General features: G+C 46.7%; 1 protein-coding gene across 4 annotated transcripts in view; it reads left to right on the forward strand.

Annotated features, from left to right (window-relative positions):
• Positions 1-9,383: 9,383 nt before the first annotated feature.
• ACAP2 (ArfGAP with coiled-coil, ankyrin repeat and PH domains 2) overlaps positions 9,384-25,557 on the forward strand; it is a 121,001-nt gene continuing 104,827 nt past the window's right edge. For 3 of the 4 annotated variants that reach the window (XM_077826192.1, XM_077826194.1, XM_077826193.1), the window contains exon 1: positions 9,385-9,599. In XM_077826192.1, the coding sequence (XP_077682318.1) occupies positions 9,547-9,599 (53 nt within the window). In that variant the 5' untranslated portion in view covers positions 9,385-9,546. Of the gene's footprint in view, positions 9,600-25,557 lie in introns of all 4 variants that reach the window. The other variant, XM_077826195.1, reaches the window with a different exon arrangement.

Consider the following 25,557-nt stretch of genomic DNA (forward strand, 5'->3'; position numbering starts at 1 on the left):
TGACGCACGCATCTTTTGGAACACTGGCCTGTTCAGGAAGCTGCAAGCAGGGACTTTCTTCCTGGACTAAAGATCACTGTACGGGAAGTCAAAATGCCCATTGTGATCCTGGGAGACCCTGCCTACCCCCTAGTGCCATGGCTTATAAAACCATACACGGGGCACCTTGACAGCAGCAAGCAGTGGTTCAAGAACAGGCTGAGCAAGTGCAGAATGACTGTTGAGTGTGCTTTTGGCCATTTAAAGGCCCACTGGTGCTGCCTATATGGGAAGCTGGACCTGGCTGATGACAATATTCCTATGCTTATAGCTGCGTGCTGTACGCTCCATAATATTTGTGGAGGGAAGGGTGAAAGCTTCACTCAGGGCTGGACCGCAGAGGCTCAGTGCCTGGAGGCTGAGTTTGAACAGCCAGAGACCAGGGCTATTAGAGAGCTGCAGCGCAGGGTCTTAAGGTTCAGGGATGCCTTGAGGCAGCAATTTGAAGCTGAAAGCCACTAATATTTGTTGCTATGCTCGGGAGTGCGGTGCTTGTAATGCTAGGAGGTGATTGGGATTGATGCAGACGATGCAATATGAAGGTTTAAGATAATTGTCTGTTGCTTTGCAGGGCTCTGTTTGTTTGATTTCAATTAATAGAATAAAGATTGCTTTCAAACCAACACACTTTTATTAAAAAACAACAGCCGGAGAGAGTCAAACAAAAAAACACATCAGCACTGAGGGGGATGGGGGAATGGAAGGTCCCAGGAGGAGGTGAGGTCCCGGGACAGCTAAAGATTTGAGTATGTCCAGAGGAGAAGGTGGGATATGATCCCTGGAGTACAATGCAGCAGGTACTGCACTTCAGCAGGGCCAAACTGCAGAAGGACGGGTGTTGAGTGCAGTGGGTACTCGGAGTCCACAGGGCTGGACTGTGATGGGACAGGAGTGGAGTGCCGTGGGTACAGGCGGAAACCAGGAGGTTGATAAGAGTGTATTGGCGGTGTCCGGTGGGAGCATGGGAAAGAGTTTTGTGATAGTGGCTGCAGGGGAAGATGGATGCAGAGCTGCTTAGTTTGCAGAGCTAGTATCGCCTGGTGTGTGTCCGCTTGGTGCTCCATAACATTTAAGAGCCACTCTGTGGCTTCATTCTGGCGTGCAGCATTCTCCTTTCGGTCCCTCTTCTCGTTGTCCCGCCACTCCTACAATTCCTGTTTCTTGGCCGTGGACTGCATCATAAGGTTATGCAGAAAGTCATCCTTAGTTCTCTTTCTAGTTCTGCGCAGCCGTTCAGCTGGCGATAACAAAGAGGGAGGCTGGGCTCCCAAGGTCATCTCTGTGAAGCCAAAATGCAACAGTTTACAGAAGCAGTATTGTTTGCAATTCACAGAACACTGATTCAGTGATTTAAAACACAGCCACTATTCACATACCTGTCACTAACTGGCTGACCCCAGGCAAGCAGACATGAGCCACAAGACCCCCAAAATGGTGAGTAGCCGCAGCGGCAGGGTAAATCACTCTTCCTGGACCCTACTGTACACTGGGCATGTGGCCCTTGGGCACAGCCAGCACTGTATGAGGGGGCCTGAAAATCATTCCTGTCCCCACACTTTCCACAGGATGTGATCATTATGGAAGATATCTCGCTGCTGAGGGTGAGCAGGGAATCAAGGGAGGGTCCTCTCCAAGACTGTGGCTTCTGCCCTGGCCCCGATGTGGCTCGCCTGTGTGCAGCAATGGTCTTCCCCTTGCCCCCTCGGTGCCCCTTGCCCCCTCGGTGTCTTCCCCCCCGTGACAGCAGAGTGGCACGGGAAAGTTGCTGTTATTGGGGCAAGAAACAAAGAAGCTTTGCCAAAGAACCTGCGGCAGCAGGTTGCCCAGTGTCTCCGTGAGAGTTTCCTGGAGGTTTCTGAGGCAGATTCCCGCGAAGTGAGGGAGTCAATCAACAGCCTGTTCCGCCACTCAGACTAGACATGTGGTGGTACACGCATCATACAGACACAAGCCTGCTTTCTGCAACCCTCCTGCCCCCAACAACTCGCTTCAGCGATTCCCAAAATCAAATCCACTGTCCAGGGGCCTCCTCTCCTGTTTGCGCTTTGCCAAGATCCGACAGCTGTGACTAGCTAGCCTCCTCCGGGGTAGAAAAGAGCTCCTGGCTGCATGCATCTCTGACCTCCGAGTCGTCCTCTGCCTCTGGGTCCCTGTGCCCCTCCACATCGTCGTCCAAGATTTACTCCTCCTGGCTCAGTCCACTCTCGACTGGCACAGGTATCTCAGTGGCCTTCGCAGTGGAGGTGGGGTTGCTGCCGAGTATTGTGCCCAGCTCTTTGTAGAGCCGGCAGCTCATGGGCGCAGCACTGGAGTGGACGTTTGCCTCCCATGCCTTGTGGTAGGCGTTCCACAGCTCCTTCACTTTGATCCTGCACTGCAGTGTGTCCTCGTCATGGCCTCTTTCTGTCATGCATCATGAAATCTGTCCATAGGTATCATAATTCCTACAGCTGAAGCGCAGCTGTAACTGGACAGCCTCCTCTTCCCCAATGTTGATGAGGTCCAGCAGCTCAGCATTGCTCCAAGAGGGGAATCGCTTGATGCATGGAGCAGGCATGGTCACCTGGAAAGATGCGCTGAGACCACTGCACGCATCACCGAGCAAACAGGAAGGGGACTTTCAAAATTCCAAAGGAATTTACGGGGCTGGGATGATGGTTGGGCAGCCTGAGGGCAGGGCAGTAGAGTTCAAACCGATGAACAGGGGCGAGAACAGGCACTGTGGGACACCTCTCAGAAGCCAATTGCAGCACTGTAATCCACCACGGTGTCTACGCTGGCCCCGCGCGCTCTAGTCCCAACGCAGAAAGCTGTACGCCTCTTGTCAGGGTAGTTTTTTTTACAGTGCTGCAACTGCGCAGTTTCTGCGTACTAAGTGGCTTGGCGGTGTGTGCGCCTTGGGAGTTATAGCGCACAAAGCTGCTTTACTGCGCAGAAACCTGCCAGTGTAGACAGATGTCACGTTTTTCCTGCCAGAACGGATTTCCTCCAAGTGCAAGCTGGTGGCTGCACTGGAAGAAAAGATTTGTGGCCTGGAAGGACAAAGTACAGACATGACAGAGCATCAGAGAGGTTAAGGAGTACTTGGACAACCTGATTCAGAAAGGTTTCAGAGTAACAGCCGTGTTAGTCTGTATTCGCAAAAAGAAATGGAGTACTTGTGGCACCTTAGAGACTAACCAATTTATTAGAGCATGAGCTTTCGTGAGCTACAGCTCACTTCATCAGATGCATACTGTGGAAACTGCAGCAGACTTTATATATACACAGAGAATATGAAACAATACCTCCTCCCACCCCACTGTCCTGCTGGTAATAGCTTATCTAAAGTAATCGTCAGGTTAGGCCATTTCCAGCACAAATCCAGGTTTTCTCACCCTCCACCCCCCCACACAAATTCACTCTCCTGCTGGTGATAGCCCATCCAAAGTGACAACTCTTTACACAATGTGCATGATAATGAAGTTAGGCCATTTCCTGCACAAATCCAGGTTCTCTCACTCCCTCCAACACGAGTTTCTACAAGCCATTACCCTATGATCCCACTGAGGGTTACCAAAAGCAACTACAGCATATGCTCAAGAAACTTCCTGAAAAAGCACAAGATCAAATCCGCACAGACACACCCCTGGAACCCCGACCTGGGATATTCTATCTACTACCCAAGATCCATAAACCTGGAACTCCTGGGCGCCCCATCATTTCAGGCATTGGCACCCTGACAGCAGGATTGTCTGGCTATGTAGACTCCCTCCTCAGGCCCTACGCTACCAGCACTCCCAGCTACCTTCGAGACACCACTGACTTCCTGAGGAAACTTCAATCCATCGGTGATCTTCCTGATAACACCATCCTGGCCACTATGGATGTAGAAGCCCTCTACACCAACATTCCACACAAAGATGGACTACAAGCCGTCAGGAACAGTATCCCCGATAATGTCACGGCTAACCTGGTGGCTGAACTTTGTGACTTTGTCCTTACCCATAACTATTTCACATTTGGGGACAATGTATACCTTCAGATCAGCGGCACTGCTATGGGTACCCGCATGGCCCCACAGTATGCCAACATTTTTATGGCTGATTTAGAACAACGCTTTCTCAGCTCTCGTCCCCTAAAGCCCCTACTCTACTTGCGCTATATTGATGACATCTTCATCATCTGGACCCATGGAAAAGAAGCCCTTGAGGAATTCCACCATGATTTCAACAATTTCCATCCCACCATCAACCTCAGCCTGGTCCAGTCCACACAAGAGATCCACTTCCTGGACACTACAGTGCTAATAAACAATGGTCACATAAACACCACCCTATACCGGAAACCTACTGACCGCTATTCCTACCTGCATGCCTCCAGCTTTCACCCTGACCACACCACACGATCCATCGTCTACAGCCAAGCTCTGCGATACAACCGCATTTGCTCCAACCCCTCAGACAGAGACAAACACCTACAAGATCTCTGTCAAGCTTTCTTACAACTACAGTACCCACCTGCGGAAGTAAAGAAACAGATTGATAGAGCCAGAAGAGTTCCCAGAAGTTACCTACTACAGGACAGGCCTAACAAAGAAAATAACAGAACGCCACTAGCCGTCACCTTCAGCCCCCAACTAAAACCCCTCCAACGCATTATTAAGGATCTACAACCTATCCTAAAGGATGACCCAACACTCTCACAAATCTTGGGAGACAGGCCAGTCCTTGCCTACAGACAGCCCCGCAACCTGAAGCAAATACTCACCAACAACCACATACCACACAACAGAACCACTAACCCAGGAACTTATCCTTGCAACAAAGCCCGTTGCCAATTGTGCCCACATATCTATTCAGGGGACACCATCACAGGGCCTAATAACATCAGCCACACTATCAGAGGCTCGTTCACCTGCACATCCACCAATGTGATTTATGCCATCATGTGCCAGCAATGCCCCTCTGCCATGTACATTGGTCAAACTGGACAGTCTCTACGTAAAAGAATAAATGGACACAAATCAGATGTCAAGAATTATAACATTCATAAACCAGTCGGAGAACACTTCAATCTCTCTGGTCACGCAATCACAGACATGAAGGTCGCTATCTTAAAACAAAAAAACTTCAAATCCAGACTCCAGCGAGAAACTGCTGAATTGGAATTCATTTGCAAATTGGATACTATTAATTTAGGCTTAAATAGAGACTGGGAGTGGCTAAGTCATTATGCAAGGTAGCCTATTTCCTCTTGTTTTTTCCTACCCCCCCCCCCCCCCAGATGTTCTGGTTTAACTTGGATTTAAACTTGGAGAGTGGTCAGTTTGGACGAGCTATTACCAGCAGGAGAGTGAGTCTGTGTGTGTATGGGGGTGGGTTTTTGGAGGGGGGTGAGGGAGTGAGAGAACCTGGATTTGTGCAGGAAATGGCCTAACTTCATTATCATGCACATTGTGTAAAGAGTTGTTACTTTGGATGGGCTATCACCAGCAGGAGAGTGAATTTGTGTGGGGGGGTGGAGGGTGAGAAAACCTGGATTTGTGCTGGAAATGGCCTAACCTGACGATTACTTTAGATAAGCTATTACCAGCAGGACAGTGGGGTGGGAGGAGGTATTGTTTCATATTCTCTGTGTATATATAAAGTCTGCTGCAGTTTCCACAGTATGCATCTGATGAAGTGAGCTGTAGCTCACGAAAGCTCATGCTCTAATAAATTGGTTAGTCTCTAAGGTGCCACAAGTACTCCATTTCTTTTTGCTGATTCAGAAAGCATCACAACCCCAGGTTCAAGAAAGAAAGGAACCAGCCACTAAGGAACTAGAGTGTGGAGACCAGAGAGGGTGGTGGGCAGTTTACCACCAGACACAAGAGGACCAGGTGGCATTCCGCACTGCTAGCGGCAGATGTGGATGAGCAGGCCGCAACCACCAGACAGAACAGGACCAGGAGGAATTACACATAGGTAGAAGTGTACAATCATTATCAAGTTCTTAGCATGGAAACTGAAGAAAATATTGCTGATGATCTGGTTGATCTAATGGAATAAAGAATTGTATGGGACCTGGATGGCTACAAAGCCCAACCCAAAAGACAAGCAACTGCGCCCACAAAGAGATTTCCAACCATCCAAGGAGGACAGACAATCCTTGTTGGGAATTCTGTCAGAATGGTCGGACCAAAGGCCCATCTAGCCCAGTATCCTATCTTCCGACAGTGGCTGGTGCCAGGTGCTTCAGAGGAAGCTAACAGAAGAGGCAATCATCCAGTGATCCATCCCCTCTCTTCCAGTCCCAGTTTCTATCTTTCAGAGGCCAGGGATACCCAGAGCATGAGATTGCAAGCCATTGATAACCCATTAATTTATCTAGTTCTTTTTTGAACTCTGTTACAGTTTTGGCCTTCACAACATGCCCTGGCAACGAGGTCCACAGGTTGACTGTGCATTGTGTGAAAATATACTTCCTTGTGTTTGTTCTAAACCTTCTGCCGATTGATTTCATTGTGTGATCTTGTTCTTCTGTTATGTGAAGAGGTAAATAACATTTTCCTATTGACTTTATCCACACTATTCATATTCCTCCCTCTCGGGTGTCTCTTTCCCCTGCTGTACCGTTCCAGTCTCTTTAATCTGTCTTCCCTATCATCATTCACATTTTTTCCTTTACATTTGCTCTCCTAGCTTCCATGGGAACTGTTTAAGAATACATTACTAATTGCCCAAAATGCCACAACTGAGAGAGAAGGCTCAACTGGTATTAAAAAAACAACCTTATAGGGGAAATAAAAGCAGCTATTAAAAAAAAAAAGGAGAAACTGATAGCGATAAATATCAGAAGCTAAAATTGTGCAACATGACACAAGAAGGGCTAGCAGAGTTAAGGACAGTGAAGAGTTTTCAAAGTGTATTAGGAACAAAAGGAATCCTAACACGGGTATGGTATTGATCTATTCCTAGAATTACTCCTGGGGGAATTCTGTGGTACTCCACAGAAAAGGCCCCCACCCCCGCAAGATTTCTGTGCTTCCCTGCAGGAAATGACATGAAAATTCCACCTATTTGTAACAACACTTTGCATAGCTGTGGATCTCAATGTTTTTAGTGCTATCATTTTTTACACTGACTATTAATTATGCAATCATATATTTCTGTAGTGTTACCCAACTCTATTTGTCTGTTAAGCTGTTTATCTTGTCAGAATCCTAGAGCCATCGAATCCTAGAGCGTGGTGGCTCCAAGGCAGGGACTGATTTTGAGTTACTTGTCTGTACAATGCATAACACAAGGATGCCCTGATCCTTACTAGAATAAAAATATTAATTCCAAATTAGTTAAGTTCATGGAGGATAGGTCCACCATCAATGGCTATTAGCCAAGATGTGCAGGGATGCAACCCCTTGCTATGGGTGTCCTAAGCCTCTGACTGCTAGAAGCTGAGACTGGATGACAGGGGATGGATCACTTGAAAACTACCCCATTTTGTTCATTCCATCTGAAGCATGTGGCAGCAGCCGCCACTGTCAGAAGACAGGATATGGGGCTACATTCTACCAGTATGCCCATTCTTCTGTTCTCAATTAAGGAAGCTTTGTAATATCTACATGAGGTAACGATTACTATATTCATTATACAGAGGGATAAACTTGAGTCAGAGACTGAGCAATCTGTCCAAAATCACATTCTGAATTGTGTAACAGTTGTTAATCAAACCAAGGATGTTTCTTCTTCCATGTATGTGTAATGCACAAAAATACTAAATGTAGATAAAGTCCAGGCTGCTTTAAACGTATAAAAATAAAGAGCAAATTTAAGGGGACTCGGGGTTTCTGTGATGACTTGAACATCACAATTTACAATTTTCCTCGCAAACTAGTAAAACTGCATCTGTTTCTCTTTATGACCAGACCAGAGGCTTGACTGAACCCTTCCCTAGAGTGAGTCAAATCACCACAGGAGCATTGTCTTAATAGGTTGTCAGTAATTAAATATTTACTCACTGCTTTTAAAATACAGCAGTTACTATTCACATGGTACTAGGGCGTTTGCTTCTTGAATGCTTACGGAAGTAGTTCATGGGTAAGAATCCCCTGAATTCGAAGGGTCTAAGTATGAGTCAGGACTGTGTGCAAAGGTCAGGCCTGTAACTGAGGTCTGTCCTGTGGTTTCTGTCTTGCACCAGGGCGGCTGTTTGCGGGTTGTAGGATAACACACCTGTACAGGGCTGGTTACTGTCTCATGTTCTTGCTCCGCCACAGCAGGGCTGTTAACGTTGGTTGGAGGAATTCCTGGAGATTTCATCACGTGCCAATCTTTAATTAAAGATTAATCTTTAATTGCTGGAGACTGCAGAACAATGCTGGAGGGCTGCAGCAAGCTCTCCCGGGGGGCAGCTGCCGTGAGTTGCAGGGACCAGCTCCCTCGCTGGCGGGCAGGGCTCTCGCCCCCAGGGCTGGGTTTAACATGAAGCGACACGAGGGGCGCAGCCCAAGCCGGGCTCGAGCTAGGGTCACCCGACCGCAACGGCGGGAAAACGGGACGGGGCTGGGGGGGCAATAGGCGCCGCTCTACGAAGAGCCCCCGCCGCGGGACCGCCCCACAGAGACGGGACCTCTGGTCGCCCTAGCCAGGGCAGCCCCCGCGCTGCCCCCGGGCGGGTCCCTGCGGGGCAGGGGCAGGGGCAGGCCTAGGCCGGCACAGCAGCGGCCCCGCAGCGGGGTCCTGGCCGCCTGCGGACCTACGCCGGCAGGGCCTGCCCCGGGCTTCCCACCTCTCGCCGGGCGGGCTCCGGGGCCTTGCGGCGGGGAGTTCCGCAGGCCCCGTGGCCGGCGCAGGCGCCCTACCGCTCAAGCGGGGAGGCGGAGCCACGGGCCGGGCGGGCGCGTCACCTCCGCCCCGTCCACGTCGACGCAATCGGCGCAGAGTCGCCGCCCCCTGACGAGCAGTCCCGCTCCAGCCCCTCGTCCTTCCTCGGTGGCTGCAAAGCCCCGCCTACTGCTTTTCCCCTCTGAGGTTGATCGACCTAACTGTCAGTCAGCAGTAGAAGACGTTACTTTTTCTATCTCCATTGGCTTGCGTGGTTGTCATTCACTGAGAAAGGGCGGTATAAGGAAGTAGCTCTCTGTCGCGTTCCGTGATTGGCTCTCTCTTCCTGCGTGCCACTGCTGTAGGCGGGGCGTAGAAACATCGCCCCATGCTGGGTTTGGTGATTGGCCAGGCCTGGCTCAGCTTCTGATCTGGTTGGATAATCTGGTTGTCACTCACGCTAGTAGGCAGCGCAGCAGGAAGCCCGCCTCTATCCCCCCAGAATTGGCCAAGCCTGTGTAGTTCGCTTTCCGATTGGCTGGCTGGGTTGTCAGTCCCTTCAGCAGGACAGGAGGAGCGCGAGCGGGGACGTCTCTCGGTCCCGTGTAGGCGTAGTAGCAACGGCTACGGCCGCCCCGCGCCGCCATGAGCCCCGCCCCGCGCGCCTAGCCCCGCCCCGCCCCGCTCTGGCCGGCCCGGGGTCGCTGCCCGTCGCCCCGCGATGAAGGTGGCCGTGGACTTCGAGGAGTGTCTGAAGGACTCGCCGCGCTTCAGGTGGGGGCTGGGTCCCGGGGGGTTCCCCTGAGCCCGCGCAGCGCCGAGCCCGCGGGAGGAACCGCGTTGCGCTGGGCTCGGGGGCGGCGGCGGAGTCCCACCGCGCCCCCGCGGCCGCGGTCCTCCCTCCAGCCGTGCCTCCATGGCCTCGCGGGGGCGTCCCGTGGCTTGCGGCAGCGACGCGGGGGGCCCGCGGCAGCGACGCAGGGGGCCCCCGCCTGCGCCCCTTCCCCCCCCCCCGGAACCCCGCGCTGCGACGGCCGCGGGCGCGTTGCGAGCGGACTTTCTCGCCCTTCTTTTCTGCGGCTGGCCCGGCCTGGCCCCCCGCGAGGAGCCCCGCACGGCCCGGGGCGGCGGCGGGGTTCGCACGGCCCGGGGCGGCGGCGGCGCCTCTCTGGCCTCTCAGCGCCGCTGCGAAGCGCCCGGGGAGCGGGTGCGTCTGTCCGCGCTGAGCGCGAGCTCCCGGCGGGCTTGAGGGGGATCGTGGAGCTGTTCTGCGGCGGGGAGTTGCGAGGCGTGGTGCGGGATCGTTAGGGCTTGCCAAGCGCTCTGCGAGCCTACACACGAGGAGGTGCGGTAGAGTTGGAAAGTTTTACTTTTTATATTCGTTTCTGGAGACCCCAAGAGCTGTTGGGAGATGGGGGTCTCGTGAGACCTTTCTGCGCCCCCTCTTAAAACGCAAAGCTAACAAGGAAATGGGGACACAGCTCTCTTGATACGTTTAAATACCTTGCACCCAATGAAGAAGCTGCCCTGCGGAGGGACCCTGGGGCAGGGCGTGTCTTGTGAGAACTGAATTGGGACAAGGAGCTTTATAGGGGGTAGCAAAGACTAATTGGATAAAAGTCTTGATTTATTTTTTAAGTGCAAGTATTATTAAGATCCTGTGTGTGTACTCTGCAAAAATTAAAAACACAAACCGTATTTAAACAGTGACAAATAAGTCAGACGTTGGTTGAACAGATTCTGTTGATGTGACTCATTTTCTCTGTTTATAACTGGGGGATAACTTCCTTTCTAATATGTGAAACAAATACAGGGCAACAGAACCAAAGTCTTAGTTTGAGTTTTAAAAAGAAGCAGCAAATTTAAAATACATGGAAATATATCTGCTGTGGGTGACAGTTGCCAATCTTAGTAAATAGTCAAATGAAAAATGTACTCTGCTGATCCAGTTTTATGTAACTGAAGCAGCCTTTCAGAAAATTTGGTTAAAATACCGGACTGAAACAATGTACAAATGAGCCCATGAAAAGCAGGTAACGGGTCCTTATATATACTGCAGAATTGCTAGCCCAATAGGATATTTTAGCTAATATCACATGGATGAACATTTCTCACATTAGTCACTTCGGGAAAGGAATATGTTCTAGCCCTGCAGACTCGGGGACTAAAAGTTATTTTATCTTTAGCTAAGAATGTTAACCAGCAAACATTTTAATTGTACAATTTTTCTTACCCCTAACATCTGTACTGTAGTTCAGTAAACTAGAAAAACTAGACAGTACCCATGGTATTCTATTCAAAACTGCCAGAGACTAGAACTGACAACAGCAGTTTCAGTCAAGCACTAAACCTGACCTGTGATGAATGAGTATAGCTCAAAGACATCTAAGTGATTTGCATATTTATAATGTATTAGGTAAGACTTGTAAAACAAAAATACCACCCACGCCCTAGTTGGCTGATGGAGAAAGTGGCTTGCATGAAGGATTGTCAATTTGAATTTACCACTTTTTAGAAGGAAAAGCCTCTATAGTCATTGGAATAATTAATGCACTGTAATGTGAGCTCACAAAAAACACTTTATTATTTTTATAGATTGAATTCACCTAGAATATTACATAACTATTGTTCAAGAAAGAAAAGGAGTACTTGTGGCACCTTAAGAAACTAACCAATTTATTTGAGCATAAGCTTTCGTGAGTTACAGCTCACTTCATGGGATGCATACTGTGGAAAGTGTAGAAGATCTTTTTATACACACAAAGCATGAAAAAATACCTCCTCCCCACCCCACTCTCCTGCTGGTAATAGCTTATCTAAAGTGATCACTCTCCAGTGATCACTTTAGATAAGCTAGTACCAGCAGGAGAGTGGGGTGGGGGGAGAGAAAACCTTTTGTAGTGGTAAACACCCATTTTTTTCATGCTTTGTGTGTATAAAAAGATCTTGTGTACTTTCCACAGTATATATCCGATGAAGTGAGCTGTAGCTCACGAAAGCTTATGCTCAAATAAATTGGTTAGTCTCTAAGGTGCCACAAGTACTCCTTTTCTTTTTGCGAATACAGATTAACACGGCTGTTACTCTGAAACCTGTTCAAGAGCTTTTGTAAATGTGTCATGTATTACAAATTTTACAAATTCAGACTCAAGGAAGGAAAGTGGGACTGGAAAAATCTTCAAATACTGTGAGCAATCATGAAACTGACAAAAACAATGAAGTTTCACCCTGCTGCTTAGGAAACTGATAAATTGCTGCAGAAGAGCCTAAAAGAGCAAAATCAACCAAGGAGTGCTTGTGGCACTTTAGAGACTAATTGTTAGTACTCCTCGGTTTTTTTGCTGATACAGGCTAGCATGGCTACCACTCTAAAATAGAGCAGTGGGTTAGATTAGAAGAAACTCCCTCCAGCTTCCTCAAAGCAGACCATAGACACTGGGACTGGGAAGTGGGGCAAACAATGAAAGCTTTCTCTCCTCTTTTAAAGCCTGAGAAGGTAGTAGGTTTTTAATTAATCTGATATCTGCTAGTCAGAGTCTGATAAAAAGGTGGAGCAACTTGTCAGGGTCTGAGGACAGCAGGCTGGTAAGAATCCCAGCTGTCTGTGGGTAGGTACTTGAGTGTTTTAGGAGGGTAGTGCTCATGGATCTTGCTGCTGCTGGTAATTGTCTGAAGTGGTGTTAGTAACACAGGTAATTTATTTTAGCTCTTCTCTTTAAACACAAAGATGAGCAGCTATATGAATTGGTAATTGTCATATGCAGAACATCTTTTCTAACTAGGAGCAAGTTGGAATGTGCAATTGACTAATTTACCTTTAGAGTTAGGAAATCTTTTAAAAATATCTAATGGTAACAAAAATCAGTTCTGCTAAAATCCATTGCATTTATTTTCTAGGAAGTTATCCCTCCCTCTCTCCTTTTTTAAAAAAATACAAACAAACAAAACGCTTGTTTTGGCTTATTGTTGCTATCTAGTAACCCACAGTTTTCCTAATTTTTTTCTTGAGCCTTTATAGAGGCAACACTAAATATTTGAAAATATTATTATAATGTAAAAGAGTAACCAATATTCCTTTACAGATAACTTTAAAAGAAAATAAAAACCAAATCTGAGTCCTTATGAGTATTCTTATCCTTTGTATCATTTTTTTCCAGCAGCGTGCTTACATACTGCTATTATCATAACAAAAATCCATACCATTCAAGCTCAGTTGTATACTAGTTTTTCTCTCCCATATTGAGTTTTATCAAATGTATTTTATTTCTGGATTTATAAAATGTGCCTATCACACACACAGTGTGCTCTTAATAAATTGTGAATTTTTTAAACTACTGTCAAAGTAAACATATGCCAACCCCAAAATAGATCCCTGTTTCCTGAAAACACCTGACTAAATGATGATGGTGATTTGCAATTCTAAGCATGAAATGTGAGATTTCCAAAGCACTTAGAAAAGGTGAGTAAATATCACTTATTCCCATTTTACAGGTGAGATGACTGGGGTGCAGAGAGAAAATATAATTTGACCAGAATCACATGATGATCATTGGCAGTTAGGAACAGAACCCAGACTGTCTCATTCCCAGCAGTGCTAACTGCACTAGACCTTGCAAGTTCACGGACTCTGTCTACCAGCATAATGGAGCGAGGAAATTCCAGAGTTGAGGGCCCTCCATTGATGATGCCTGGCTTCCAGTTCCCTAGTGTTCAGATTCAGGGACTGTGACCTAAAGTGTGACCCACTTCATCTGTCATGATATCACATAGATTGTGAGGCAGTGTTTCCAGTAGTGAAGAACAAACCACACTGAGCTTTATGCATCAAAATAAACTGCTTGAATGGCCACAAGCAGCAAGGAAGGAGCCAGTGCAGTCTTGGAGAACTGGTCTCATGCTATTTGTGGTTCTCCATAGAATACTGGCCCAAGTTCAAGATCCTAATTCTAATCTTCACACCTCTCCATGGGCTGGGATCAAGCTGTCTGAAGCACCACCCAGCTGTCTATAACCAAACCTTCCATGACAACCGCATTTCTCAGGAACAGCGTAGTGGTCTAGAACAAGAATAAGACTGAGAGCTGGAGACAAAGCTTGTTTAGTGGTTGGTCCCACAATTGTAGAACTCCCTTGGTCACATCAGGATGTTTACGTATCTCTGTCTTCAGACTCATTTTATAACATCCTTACTTTCCCTGAGAAATTAAATAAACCCCAATAACACCAGTTATTCCTCACTATCATGGAACAAGAAGAGAGAAAGACTGCTGCTCCATTTTATTGGAACCATTAAGGTTTGTGCATGCTTCGTTGAGTAAGTGTTACCTTTTCTCATACCTTCTCTTTTTGTCTTTTAATGACACTTGATGTGTCATGTTAAATATAGACTGTAAGCTCTTTGGGGCAAAGATGTCCCTTTACTCTTTTTCTGTGAGGATCTGAAAAACAATACCCTATATAAAGCATGAACATAGGCCAGAGCCTTCCTTCAGTAGCATTTGCAGTAATTTACTGCGTCGTAATGGTTAGGTGCTCACACATTTTTCATTCTGCTTGGTTCATAGGCAATGTCTAATTTAATCAGTTGCAGAATGCTGTTTGAACTTTGCAATTAAACAGTGCAACAACTTACTGGCTTTCAGGTTCCAAGCTCTGTGCTCCATCAGGAACTATGAATTTTCTCAAATCCTCTCCCGAAAAGATGGGAATAATATTTACAGCTTTTTTTGTTGCGGCATAATATTTTGTTGATGGTGACTTGATTAGTCCTGCCACCATATTAAAAACCAGTAGTTGTGTTAATTGTAATGTTGTTGTTTGAGAAATATGAATGCATGATTAGATATCTTTTTCTGTCCCCTAAATTTATTTTTGTCTTAATTAGAGCATGAAATAGTCATTTACCCTTTTGCCATTGCAGGACTAGATTACTGCACTTCTTTTTTTAACAGGCTTGCTTGAAAACACCTTGCATAAATGGGATAGTCTTGCCTGTTACTCTAGAACTTCTTTTGGCAAATATTCTGGGGACTTCAGAATTTTTTCTCAGTGCTCTGAAACCAAAGTTTAGTTGATAACTCCTCTGACCAAAATAACTGTCAATTTGAAATCCAGGTAATTGTAAGAAAGCAAGCTGAACTGTGCTGAACTGGGGTTTTTTATGTTGTTGCCTTGATTGATTACATGAGTTGTACAGGTGCCATTAAAGTGGACAGTTCAATCCCTTGCATATGTTCTAAGTGTGTAATATAAAATTCTTGATTCAGAAAGTGTGTTTATGAAGAGAAAATGAGAATGTCAGAAGAATCCTCTGATTGGAATACAATGCTGTTAACATTAAATGACAAAATACAGTACAGAAATGAACAAGTATTTCTTAAAATTCTCTTGCATTTTTATGTCAGTTGTGTGAGAAGCAGATGTTTGGATATGGATTACTGTGGTAGTAATACAAGAGGAAACTGATGTGTTATACATCCTTGTGCTCAGCTTACTCAAATAACTGGTTTGCATAAGTGAATATTTAAATGTTGGTCTTAATCTACCAATGACAAATATAAGCAACTTACATGGACAATATTAAACTTAAAGAATTGTATCTTTTAACAGCATACCTGGGAGTAAATAGGAAAAATTCTATGAGCTGAACTTACTTTTCTGAAACTGTTCTGTCATGTAATGGGTGGGGTTGGGTATTTTTGGTTACTCATTCAGAGTAAAACTGAGCTGGAGTGCCCCTCCTCCTCTTCTTCCCCAGGCATTCAGGCCAGGCTGTTGGTCCTGGGGCGGTGGGGCTTCAGCTGTGAACCTCGCGTGGGAATGACAGCCAGCGGGTATTGTAAGTAACGCAGTGTTTACACGGACACTGCATTGCCCTAATTACATCGACCTAAGCATGACATCTCTCACAGACATGGAGTTCATAGGTCGGTGTAGTGGGTGACTTACATCAGCAGAAGCAACATTGCAATGTAGACACAGAATTAGGTCGATGTAAACTGCCTTATGTCAGTCTAACTAGTGTAGACCGGGTTATAGTAATTCTTAACTTTGGTTCTTCTTCGAGTGCTTGCTCATGTCTATTCCATTCTAGGTGTTGGAGACTTTTGCCTAAGCGGTATCTGTAGGGTGGGATTCAGCATCCCTTTGAGTGCCGCGCTAATGTGTCGGTATATTAGGTGCCGCGGACTCAACACCCTCTCTGTTCCTTCTTCCTGTCTGTTGATGGTTGGTTGGAGTACCTTGTCTTGCAGATGGTAAGAGCATTAGTGATTTTTACAGCTTTTCTTATCTTCTTTGTATATAGTTTATCTTCTTTTGTATATTTTAGTTAGCTGTTAAGTGTTAGATTAGTTGGCAGTTAGAGTCCCAGCTGGGATTTCATCCCGGAGCAGGGCATGCTCCACTCTCCTAACTTCAAACCGTGCTGGTTGTGCAGCAGGCCAATGCATATCGGTGTCCCCCACAACAGCTGTTTGAAGAGTTTGGGGGAAACTCATAGAAAGGAAAAGTGTCAAATCTGTAAAAACATTTGACCTTGAACCCAAAAGGAATGGGATATCCACTTGAAGGCCCTCCTCATAGAGGCTGCATTTTGTACTGCATCAGAGCCCTCCCACTCGGCCCCATGCTGAGTACTTTGGCTTCGGTGTGGAGTGCTCCGCCCGGCACCGATCCCCCTCACCAGTGCCTAAGTGGCAAAAGAAGAGCCTCCTGACACTGGAAGGGAAGGGGGCTTTGAGCAAAGGACCGATGTCAGGCCACGTGACTGCCTTGGGGCTTCGCTGGTGTACTGTAGAGGTCGGACCTCCCCAGCCCAACCAGGGATCCGCCTCCGGGGAGTGGCAGGAGACCCTGGTCTCTCCCAGGACCCTCATAGTCTGAAGTGGCCCTGGCGGCTAAAGAATAAGTAGGTTGACTGGCACCACAGGCACTGCATCAGGCGGAAGACTTGGCTAAGACCCTGACATCTAAGGGCCAGCTGATCATGGGACTGCTTCATAGGGCAGTGGAGCACCTTGGTCACCGGGCTGCAGGCGCAGATCTCCATCTCTGCGGCCGTGGACCCCAGCACCGTATCCTAGGTCTCCGACCAGAAGGCCGAGGTCTTTGACGCACTCCCCACCTACAAGACGTGGGACGCCAGACTCTCGGTGCCGGTCCCCATACCACTGGTATCAGCAAGCTTCCCATCAGATCGCTGTGGTCCAGGTCACCTTTGCCTAGATAGTTTCCCAGTCATTGGTCCCCGCCCAGGCAGGGCTGCTCCTGGTCACGGCACCAGTCCCCTTTCCCTGGTACCGTTTGAGCAGGAGTTGTCCCCGGACGAAGCGGTGGTAGATCCCTCCCAAACAGGCAGTCCTCTGACGGCTTCAGTGTGCACCAGACCCTCTTCAAAAGGGTGGTTGCTAACTTGAACCTACAGTCTGAGGAGGTTGCGGAGGAGTCTAATTACCTATTTAACCTTATAACCTCATCTACCCCAGCCCGGGTCACGTTGTCTGTTCACCCAGGCGTCCTTAAAATTGTCAAATCACTGTGACAAACCCCCTCTTCCGTTCTGTCAACTTCTAAGAAGGTGGCAAAGAAATATTACGTCCCTACGAAAGGGTTCAAATACCTCTACATGCACCCTCCGGCAACGTCACTGGTCGTGTACGCTGTGAACAAATAGGACAGGTAGGGCCACATTAGTGACACACCCAAGAACAAAGATGCCAAGAGACCTGATTTATTTGGCAGGAAGATTTATTCAACAGTCAGCCTACAAATCCGGGTGTCTAATCACCAGGCACTGATAGTCAGGTACAGTTTTAACCTATGGGATTCCCTTAACAAATTCAAAGAGGCCATCCCACAGGATTGAGCCCAGGAGTTTGTCACTTTGGTGGACGAGGGTACTGCAGTGGCAAATGGCCTTGGACGCTGCTGACTCAGAGGCCAGGATGGTTGCCTCTGCGGTGGCCATGAGGTGCAGCTCCTGGTTGCAGTCCTCCAGGTTGTCCCAGGAGATGCAGACCACTATTCAGGACCTCCCGTTTGAGAGGGTGGTGCTCTTTTCCAAGCTCAGGGCCTTAAAGACTGCCGCTCCACCCTCTGCTCCTTGGGCATTCACACTCCTCAGCAGGCCAGGAAGCCATTCTGTCCTCTGCCCCCGCAGTCTAGGTCCTGGGGAACTCCCCGATCGGGTTCCTACAGGAGAAAGGACAGAGACAAGGGTCTAAATGGCAATACCATCATCTTCCCACCTGTCTGCTCAGCCTGACCCTCCCAGAAACCAGGGACGCCAGAAGCAGTCATTTTGAGGGTGTGCTCAAGGATTACACCCCAGTCACTTCACTTGATCTACCCTCCCTCTCTTTCCTTGATCGCCTCCGCCCCTTCCAGTTGGCCTGGTCTTGGCTAACCTCAGACCGTTGGGTGCTGGAAGTAATATCCTCAGGTTACACCCTACAGTTCATAGACAACCCTCTCTTCTACCCCCCTTCCCCATCCCTTTCAGGGACTCTTCTTACAAGCAGATGCTTGTCTAGGAGGTCGAAAATCTCCTGCGCCTGGGGGCAGTGGAGGAAGTACCTCAGAACATGAAGGGAAAGGGATTATATTCCCACTACTTACTAATCATAGAATATCCTAGAATATCAGGGTTGGAAGGGACCTCAGGAGGTCATCTAGTCCGACCCCCTGCTCAAAGCAGGACCGATCCCCAATTAAATCATCCCAGCCAGGGCTTTGTCAAGCCTGACCTTAAAAACTTCTAAGGAAGGAGATTCCACCACCTCCCGAGGTAACCCATGCTAGTGTTTCACCACCCTCGTAGTGAAAAAGTTTTTCCTAATATCCAACCTAAATCTCCCCCACTGCAACTTGAGACCATTATTCCTTGTCCAGTCATCTGCTACCACGGAGAACAGTCTAGAGCCATCCTCTTTGGAACCCCCTTTCAGGTAGTTGAAAGCAGCTATCAAATCCCCCCTCGTTCTTCTCTTCCATAGACTAAACATCCCTGGTTCCCTTAGCCTCTCCTCATAAGTCATGTGTTCCAGTCCCCTAATCATTTTTGTTGCCCTCCGCTGGACTCTTTCCAATTTTTCCACATCCGTCTTGTAGTGTGGGGCCCAAAAGTGGACACAGTACTCCAGATGAGGCCTCACCAGTGTCGAATGGAGGGGAACGATCACGTCCCTCGATCTGCTGGCAATGCCCCTACTTATACACCCCAAAATGCCATTGGCCTCCTTAGAAACAAGGGCACACTGCTGACTCATATCCAGCTTCTCATCCACTGTCACCCCTAGGTTCTTTTCTGCAGAACTGCTGCCGAGCCATTCGGTCCCTAGTCTGTAGCAGTGCACTGGATTCTTCCGTCCTAAGTGCAGGACTCTGCACTTGTCCTTGTTGAACCTCATCAGATTTCTTTTGGCCCAATCCTCCAGTTTGTCTAGGTCCCTCTGTATCCTATCCCTACCCTCCAGCGTATCTACCTCTCCTCCCAGTTTAGTGTCCTCTGCAAACTTGCTGAGGGTGCAATCCACACCATCCTCCAGATCGTTAATGAAGATATTGAACAAAACCGGCCCCAGGACCGACCCTTGGGGCACTCCGCTTGATACTGGCTGCCAACTAGACATGGAGCCATTGATCACTACCCGTTGAGCCCGACAATCTAGCCAGCTTTCTGTCCACCTTATAGTCCATTCATCCAGCCCATACTTCTTTAACTTGCTGGCAAGAATGCTGTGGGAGACCGTGTCAAAAGCTTCGCTAAAGTCAAGGAACAACACGTCCACTGGTTTCCTTTCATCCACAGAACCAGTTATCTCCTCATAGAAGGCAATTAGATTAGTCAGGCATGACTTGTCCTTGGTGAATCCATGCTGACTGTTCCTGATCACTTTCCTCTCCTCTAAGTGCTTCAGAATTGATTCCTTGAGGACCTGCTCCATGATTTTTCCAGGGACTGAGGTGAGGCTGACTGGCCTGTAGTTCCCAGGATCCTCCTTCTTCCCTTTTTTAAAGATGGGCACTACATTAGCCTTTTTCCAGTTGTCCAGGACTTCCCCCGATCTCCATGAGTTTTCAAAGATAATGGCCAATGGCTCTGCAATCACATCCGCCAAGTCCTTTAGCACTCTCGGGTGCAACGCATCCGGCCCCATGGACTTGTGCACGTCCAGCTTTTCTAAATAGTCCCGAATCACTTCTTTCTCCACAGAGGGCTGGTCACCTCCTCCCCATGCTGTGCTGCCCAGTGCAGTAGTCTGGGAGTTGACCTTGTTTGTGAAGACAGAGGCAAAAAAAGCATTGAGTACATCCTCTGTCACTAGGTTGCCTCCCTCATTCAGTAAGGGGCCCACACTTTCCTTGACTTCCTTCTTGTTGCTAACATAGCTGAAGAAACCCTTCTTGTTAGTCTTGCTAGCTGCAGCTCCAAGTGCGATTTGGCCCTCCTGATTTCATTCCTACATGCCCGAGCAATATTTTTGTACTCTTCCCTGGTCATTTGTCCAATCTTCCACTTCTTCTTGTAAGCTTCTCTTTTGTGTTTAAGATCAGCAAGGATTTCACTGTGAAGCCAAGCTGGTCGCCTGCCATATTTACTGTTTTTTCTACACATCGGGATGGTTTGTCTCTGTAACCTCAATAAGGATTCTTTAAAATACAGCCAGCTCTCCTGGACTCCTTTCCCCCTCATGTTCTTCTCCCAGGGGATCTTGCCCATCAATTCCCTGCGGGAGTCAGTCTGCTTTTCTGAAGTCCAGGATCCGTATTCTGCTGCTTTCCCTTCTTGCTTGTGTCAGGATCCTGAACTCGACCATCTCATGGTCACTGCGTCCCAGGTTCCCATCCACTTTTGCTTCCCTACTGATTCTTCCCGGTTTGTGAGCAGCAAGTCAAGAAGAGCTCTGCCCCTAGTTGGTTCCTCCAGCACTTGCACCAGGAAATTGTCCCCTACGTTTTCCAGAAACTTCCTGGATTGCCTGTGCACCGCTGTATTGCTCTCCCAGCAGATATCAGGGTGATTGAAGTCTCCCATGAGAACCAGGGCGTGCGATCTAGTAACTTCTGTGAGTTGCCGGAAGAAAGCCTCATCCACCTCATTCCCCTGGTCCAGTGGTCTATAGTAGACTCCCACCACGACATCACCCTTGTTGCTCACACTTCTAAACTTAATCCAGAGACACTCAGGTTTTTCTGCAGTTTCATACTTGAGCTCTGAGCCGTCATACTGCTCCCTTACATACAGTGCAACTCCCCCACCTTTTCTGCCCTGCCTGTCCTTTCTGAACAGCTTATATCCATCCATGACAGTACTCCAGTCATGTGAGTTATCTCACCAAGTCTGTTGTTCCAATCGCATCATAATTCCTTGACTGTGCCAGGACTTCCAGTTCTCCCTGCTTGTTCCCCAGGCTTCGTGTAAATCCTGAAAGCAAAAGGGGGCCTCAGACCCATCTTGGACCTGTCTCGTCTCAGCAGGTCTCTCAAGAAGTTGAAATTTCTCATGGTCTCCCTGGTTTCCGTTATCCCCTCCCTGGATCCAGGAGACTGGTATGCCGCCCTTGACTAAAACATGTATTTCCATTTTCCCGGGGCACAGGCACTTCCTTAATTTTATGCTGGGCCAGCGCCATTTCCAATTCACAGCAATGCCCTTTGTCTCTCATCATCCCTGAGAGTGTGCACAGAGTGCATAGCGCCAGTGGCTACTTACCTCCGGCATTGGGGTGTTCAAAGTTATCTGTACCTTGATGACTGGTTGATAAAGGGCCGGTCCCAGGATCAGGTGCAGTGGCGGCATCTCAGTCTGGTTTGTTCCACCTGCTGTGACCTGGGGCTGTTAATAAATGAGAGAGTCAATCGTATCCCCAGTGCAGTGCATAGAATTAATTGGAGCAGTCCTCGACTCCACTCAGACCGGAGCCTTCCGCCCTGAGGCTTGGTTCCAAGCCATGGGAGACCTCATCTTGTGCATGCAAGCCCACCCTCTCACCTCTGCTCACACATGCGTGCTATTGTTGGGACACATGGCGGCCTGCACCTACATGGTTCGGCACATGCGGCTCTGCCTTAGGCCCCTGCATGCATAGTTGGTGTCAGTCTACATCCCCAAGAGGCACAGAATGGGCTGGGTGGTCAGGGTTCCGGACCATGTACTGTTGTCATTCACCTGGTGGCAGAATTCTACATCGGTAATTGAAGGAGTCCCCTTTGTGGCTCCATCCTGTCAGTGACCCCCGTCTCCGATGCATCGGACCTGAGGTGGGGAGTCCACCTAGGCAATCTTAGCATGTGAAGTCATTGGTCCAGTCATGATTGCTCTCTACATGTCAATGTCAGAGAGCTCAGAGGTTTGCCTGGCCTGCCAAGCCTTTCTACCTCATAAAGAAAGCAAGGTGGTCCAGGTCCTAACAGACAATATAGTGACTATGTTCTATATCAACAAGCAAGGCGGAGCTAGATCGTCTGCCCTTTGTCAGGAAACCCTCGGGCTCTGGGACTCCTGTCTGTAGCATAACATCCATCTCGTAGCAGCTCACTTCTCCAGGGCCAAGAACCTTGGGGAATGTTACGTCCACTCTTCTAAGAATTCTGAGGTGCCTCCTCGCTGGCCCTGACACTGTCAGTTTTCTCTCTTGAGTTGCTGCCCAGGTGTGACCCTGATGTTCTTTTTTTCACTTATTCTTTCCCCTAAAAGTTTATTTCTGTTTGCAGAATATCCACCCTCCTTTTGTCAATGAGGAATTCAGGGAGCTACTGCTGCTAATGTCCTTTTAATAATAATTTACAGTTGCCAGCTCTTGAAAACTAAATGACTACTTAAGATAACTACTCTTTTTTGTGTGTCCTTGTTTCTCATCTTGAGCACCAGGAATAATTTACTCCTACTGACTTCTGGTTACCTATCATATTTTGTATATGCCAATTATTTTGATTTCACTTTCTGAATATATATTTTTTCATAATTTTCTTTTTCTGACACAGGAATCTTAACTTTCCTGGGACAACCATTATTTCTTTTAGTGTGTTAAGTAGTCTTTCCCAAGCATTTTTCATAGCCCAAGATAGGAAGATAATGTTTGTTTCACTGTTTGCTTCCTCTCCATGCAACCATCTGATTATTTATACAGCTTCTTTCTTTATCTATACTTAATATTCTCTCCTGTGTCTCTCCTTTTCTGCTTACTAGTTTATATTCATCCCAGCAGATGTATCTACCCAGTCAGCCGATTTGTTGTTGCACCTTTTTGTGTGCATGTAATCATCACGCTTCTGTCTGCCCATTTGCCTTTTTTTATTGTTTATATATTGCCATTGGGGTGGTGTGTGTGTGTGTGTGTGTGTGTGTGTAGTGCTTCAGATGAACACAAGTTCTTGGTCCAAGGACCTTACTATGTAAACAACCCAAACTTATGAAAGATAACATCAAGCCATATGGGGAGAGGAGAGGGACATTACATAAAACAAAACAAAGGGAAAAGAGGCACAAACTTGAAAACAGACTATATTTGCAGCTATATTCTTAGTACACTTGGTTCCTCATGTACCTGGGCATAGATATGTCCAAGAAAATGATCATTTAGGGGGGTGCTGTTCTCTAGTTTACTTGTTATAATTCCTGACACCTAGTTTTCGTGACCTTTTGTCTACAGTTGTTTGTCACTGATGAGAATATGGACCAAAACTGTTTTCTCTTCAGTTTCAGCCTGATTCTAGTCCACTTGTCCTATGATATCTCCTACACTGCCAAAAATCATGAGACTTGGTCATCACTCAGGCGATCTGTTTCGGAACCTGGCTCAACCATAGACTCTGTGTGTGTCCATGAGCAAGTCACTTAGTCTCTGTTCCTCAGTTTGCCATTTATAAAATTCAGATAGTAATATTTCCCTATCTCACAGGGTTGTTTTGAGGACAAATTAATGTTTGTGATATATAATTTAGCTGAAGGGATCCATATAAGCCCTTAGATTGACACATACAGATGATAATGAGTGTGATAGATTAATATGCAAAGAAGAGTTGTGGAATACATTTAATATGTTCTTTTAATGTACTTTTTTAACAACCATTTTAAGCTGAGTATTCTGAATATAGTAAGGACTTATTGGTCAGGTGATTCTGAAAGAAAAGTACAAGAGGCAAGCTAAGTTAAGTGTATGAGATCATTGCAATTTGGCAAATTAATTCTGAAATTTTACAGAAAACTAACATAATTCCTCAGAAAACAAAATCCCAATGTTTAGTAAGATACTGCAAACATTGTACAGCATTTTTGAGTTGTTAGCAGTATTAGCTCACTGTTGCCCTAACTTTCAAAGATGCCCACAGTTGTCTCAAGATTTGAAACATGATAAATGTAAGCAAATGCTCAAAAATTACTCATCTACCTTTAGTAATCCCAAATTTTGGGAGCCATCCCTCACCTACTTGAAACTTGGATTTCTTGCTAGGATCTACCAAATAGGAATGTGAGGAACAAGGGCTAAATTACAGCTGGAATATCCAGGGAAGAGATGGTCTTCTATAGTGGTTGACGACCACTATAGGTTAAATATAAATTTAAATTGCGTAAATAAATTTAGTCTCGATAAATATAGTTTGGAGACAAAGATTTTTTCAGTTGCTAGGTTTGCCATTACTTTGTTTAGTAGTGATGCCTTTAAAAAAGTTAGTATGAATACTCAATTTGTACAGAAATGTGTTAGAATTTGAGGAATCGCCTGCTTTGCAAGTTTGTATTTGCAATTTAAGAATGCGTGTGGAGAATCTTTGACTCTGTCCTTTCTTGTCTTGAGGTAAATTTTCAGATTGGTGTGACATAGTATTTAGTGCAGAGGAATGGGAAGTAGGATGAGGAAGCAGTTGGGGTCATGCTGTTTTGCAGTGTAAATTTAGCTCTGGACTTGTTGGTTTGGACACATAATTGAGGACAGGATTTTGTCAAGTAACCTTAAATGATGGGCATTTTGTCCACAGTAACACATACACTGGCTCTGGATTTGAAGCTACTAACTAAAATGGTAAATCCCTCTTACCTAGGCCACCTAAAACCCAAATCTACTTGACCGAGTTAGAGAGCTCTGTTAGCTTGTATTGCTCAGATTTCCTAATCTCCTTAAATGTTAAAGTGAGGAAGTAAGAACAGTGGGAAAAGGACAAAAGGGCGTTCACCACAAAACCGTTCACTTGTTAGCTGTCCCTCATTAAATGGAGCATGGCAATGGTGCTTTATTTACTTTTGTTACTCTAGAGCCAGCCTTTGAAGTTGAATGCAGCTACACTGTAGTAAATGAAAAAGTGATTGCGGTAACTTCACCATAAAATTAGACATCTGAAGAAAACTGGAATTCACTAGAAAATCTATAGCTAATTTTGCTTATTCATTTTATGCTATTGAATTGGTGTGGATATTCGTCTGAAGGAGACAGCTGCTAGTCCAAGTCATGCATCGGGGGTACATGCAGGAAACTTGACTCTTCCCAGATTTTGAAAATGTCACTTAACTAACATTGTGTTTTTACAGTACAACTTAGCATTGATAAAACTTCAAACAATGAAAACCTATTGTCCCCATCTCAGAAATAGAAAATGTACAGGCTGGTGGCTAGGGGTATCTCCACAGATAGCACTTAATTTTGTACTCTTGTATACTGGCCAGCTGCCAGTAAAAGTATAGTCTTCTGAGCCTTTCACTTAATTGAAATAAATCTGAAGAAATTATGGTAGC

The sequence above is a fragment of the Eretmochelys imbricata genome, chromosome 9, assembly GCF_965152235.1.
Source record: "Eretmochelys imbricata isolate rEreImb1 chromosome 9, rEreImb1.hap1, whole genome shotgun sequence".
NCBI classification, from domain to species: Eukaryota; Metazoa; Chordata; order Testudines; family Cheloniidae; genus Eretmochelys; species Eretmochelys imbricata.